Source organism: Stenella coeruleoalba (assembly GCF_951394435.1).
Source record: "Stenella coeruleoalba genome assembly, chromosome: 1".
NCBI lineage: Eukaryota > Metazoa > Chordata > Mammalia > Artiodactyla > Delphinidae > Stenella > Stenella coeruleoalba.
In genome coordinates, this window is record NC_137169.1 from 106,674,903 (window position 1) to 106,677,221 (window position 2,319).

The window sequence follows — 2,319 nt, forward strand, 5'->3', positions numbered from 1 at the left end:
AATGGATTAGAATATTTCTTCAGCATTATGACTCATGAACCTCAGTTCAGCTTACGGTTCTGATTTAAATCCATGTAACCATGGGTTTCTATTTATGATCAACAATGAACCCTTATTTTGGGGTGGAGTTCAAGGCTTATACAGATACTGCCTCATTTATCCTTTCAGGCAGCTTGTGAAGTGAACCCATTTTACAGATGAGGAAACCAGTGGAAGCAGATTCTTTTATGCTTCTTTCGTTCCCTAATACTAGTCTGCACAGAGGAAGCACTCAGTACATGCTGTTTACGCCGTTGACCTTGCCAGTCACTCAGGAAGGAGAGGTACCCTGAGAGTTAGCAAAGAGAGGCTGAGTCGAGATTGCATTGTAGCGGCTCAGCTTGCCTTCTCCTTCCTCCAGGTGGGTGAGACATGGGCGACTGGAGTTTCCTGGGGAACATCCTGGAGGAGGTGAATGAGCACTCCACGGTCATCGGCCGCGTGTGGCTCACGGTGCTTTTCATCTTCCGGATCCTCATCCTTGGCACGGCCGCGGAGCTCGTGTGGGGGGATGAGCAGTCCGACTTCGTGTGCAACACCCAGCAGCCAGGCTGCGAGAATGTCTGCTACGACGAGGCCTTCCCCATCTCCCACATCCGCCTCTGGGTCCTGCAGATCATCTTCGTCTCCACGCCGTCGCTGGTGTACGTGGGGCACGCGGTGCACCACATCCGCATGGAGGAGAAGCGCAAGGAGCGCGCGGCCGAGGAGCTGTGCCAGCAGTCGCCTGGCAACGGCGGCGGCGAGAGGTCGCCCGTCCCAGCGGACCAGGGCAGCATCAAGAAGGGCAGCAGCAGCAGCAAAGGCACCAAGTTCCGGCTGGAGGGGACCGTGCTGAGGACCTACGTCTGCCACATCATCTTCAAGACCCTCTTTGAAGTGGGCTTCATCGTGGGCCACTACTTCCTGTATGGTTTCCGGATCCTGCCTCTCTATCGCTGCAGCAGGTGGCCCTGCCCGAACGTGGTGGACTGCTTTGTTTCACGGCCCACGGAGAAAACCATCTTCATCCTGTTCATGCTGGCCATGGCCTCTGTGTCCCTCCTCCTCAACATTCTGGAGGTGAGTTACCTGGGCCTGAAGAGAATCCGATCGGCCTTCAAGAAGCCAGTGGAGCAGCCACTGGGGGAGATTCCTGAGAAGTCCCTCCACTCCATTGCTGTCTCCTCCATCCAGAAGGCCAAGGGCTACCAGCTCCTCGAAGAAGAGAAAATCGTGTCCCATTATTTCCCTTTTACTGAGGTTGGGATGGTGGAGGCCAGCCCACTTTCTGCCAAGCCTTTCAGTCAATTCGAGGAGAAGATGGGCACCGGGCCCCTAGGGGACTTGTCCAGGGCCTACCAAGAGACACTGCCTTCCTACGCTCAGGTGGGAGCCCAGGAGGGGGAGGGGGAGGGGGAGGGGGAGGGGCAGCCTGCGGAGGCGGGAGCAGAACCGGAGGTGGAAGCAGAACCAGAGGTGGGAGAGAACAGGCAGGAGGCAGAGAGAGTGAGCACGGAAGGCCAGGAGACCCTGGCCGTGCTGGAGGGGGAGAAAATGGAGACCCCCGAAGTGGGGAAGGAGGTTGAGAAACAAGAGCTGACGCCTGAGAAGGTATCAAAGCAGGGGCTGCCGCCTGAGAAGGCGCCTTCACTGTGTCCGGAGCTGCCTGGGGATGACACCAGACCCCTGAGCAGGCTGAGCAAAGCCAGCAGCCGGGCCAGGTCAGACGATCTAACGGTATGAAGCAGTGCCAAAGGAAAAAAGAAAAGAAAACACCCGAGCTACCCTATGGCAAGATGAAACCTAAGGTTGCCAACATGCTTTGAGTCTTCTGTCCCTCCCCTCACACCCACCCTAGTTGGACAGGCACTGCGGTAGAACCATGCATGCCGTACAATTAGGAAACTGCCTTTCCCGTATATAAAAGGCTATCCAGATGAACCCATTGTCCCGTCAAAGTTCCCAGTCTCATGACTGCCCTGCCCCTCTATGCCACAGGGAATTCTGCTTTCATCCCCATGTCCCCATAGAAATCCTTCCAATCAGAATTGTGATTGTCTCATAGCTTTTCACCAGTCTTGTCTCAAGCTCACAAACTCCGCTGAACTTTTTCACCCCAGCACTTCCCTAGCAGATACCGTGTGACATATATCAGGGATCCCAAACTTAAGGGCCGGTGGTTGAAACTGGTGAAGTGCGCCTGTTCTAATGCCATGGGAGAGCTACGGCTGTGGAATTTGGGAAGCAGAGGGCAAACGGCTGCTCATTTCCAGGCAGCAATCACCAGACAGTGTTACC

At 55.3% G+C, this 2,319-nt stretch overlaps 1 protein-coding gene across 1 annotated transcript; it reads left to right on the top strand.

Annotated features, from left to right (window-relative positions):
- Positions 1–411: 411 nt before the first annotated feature.
- GJA8 (gap junction protein alpha 8) lies at positions 412–2,091 on the top strand (the record flags this gene model as incomplete). Its single annotated transcript, XM_079922848.1, has 1 exon — positions 412–2,091. One exon carries the CDS (start codon positions 412–414, stop codon positions 1,762–1,764), a length of 1,353 nt encoding a protein of 450 aa, XP_079778974.1. The 3' UTR covers positions 1,765–2,091.
- Between the last annotated feature and the right edge of the window lie 228 nt (positions 2,092–2,319).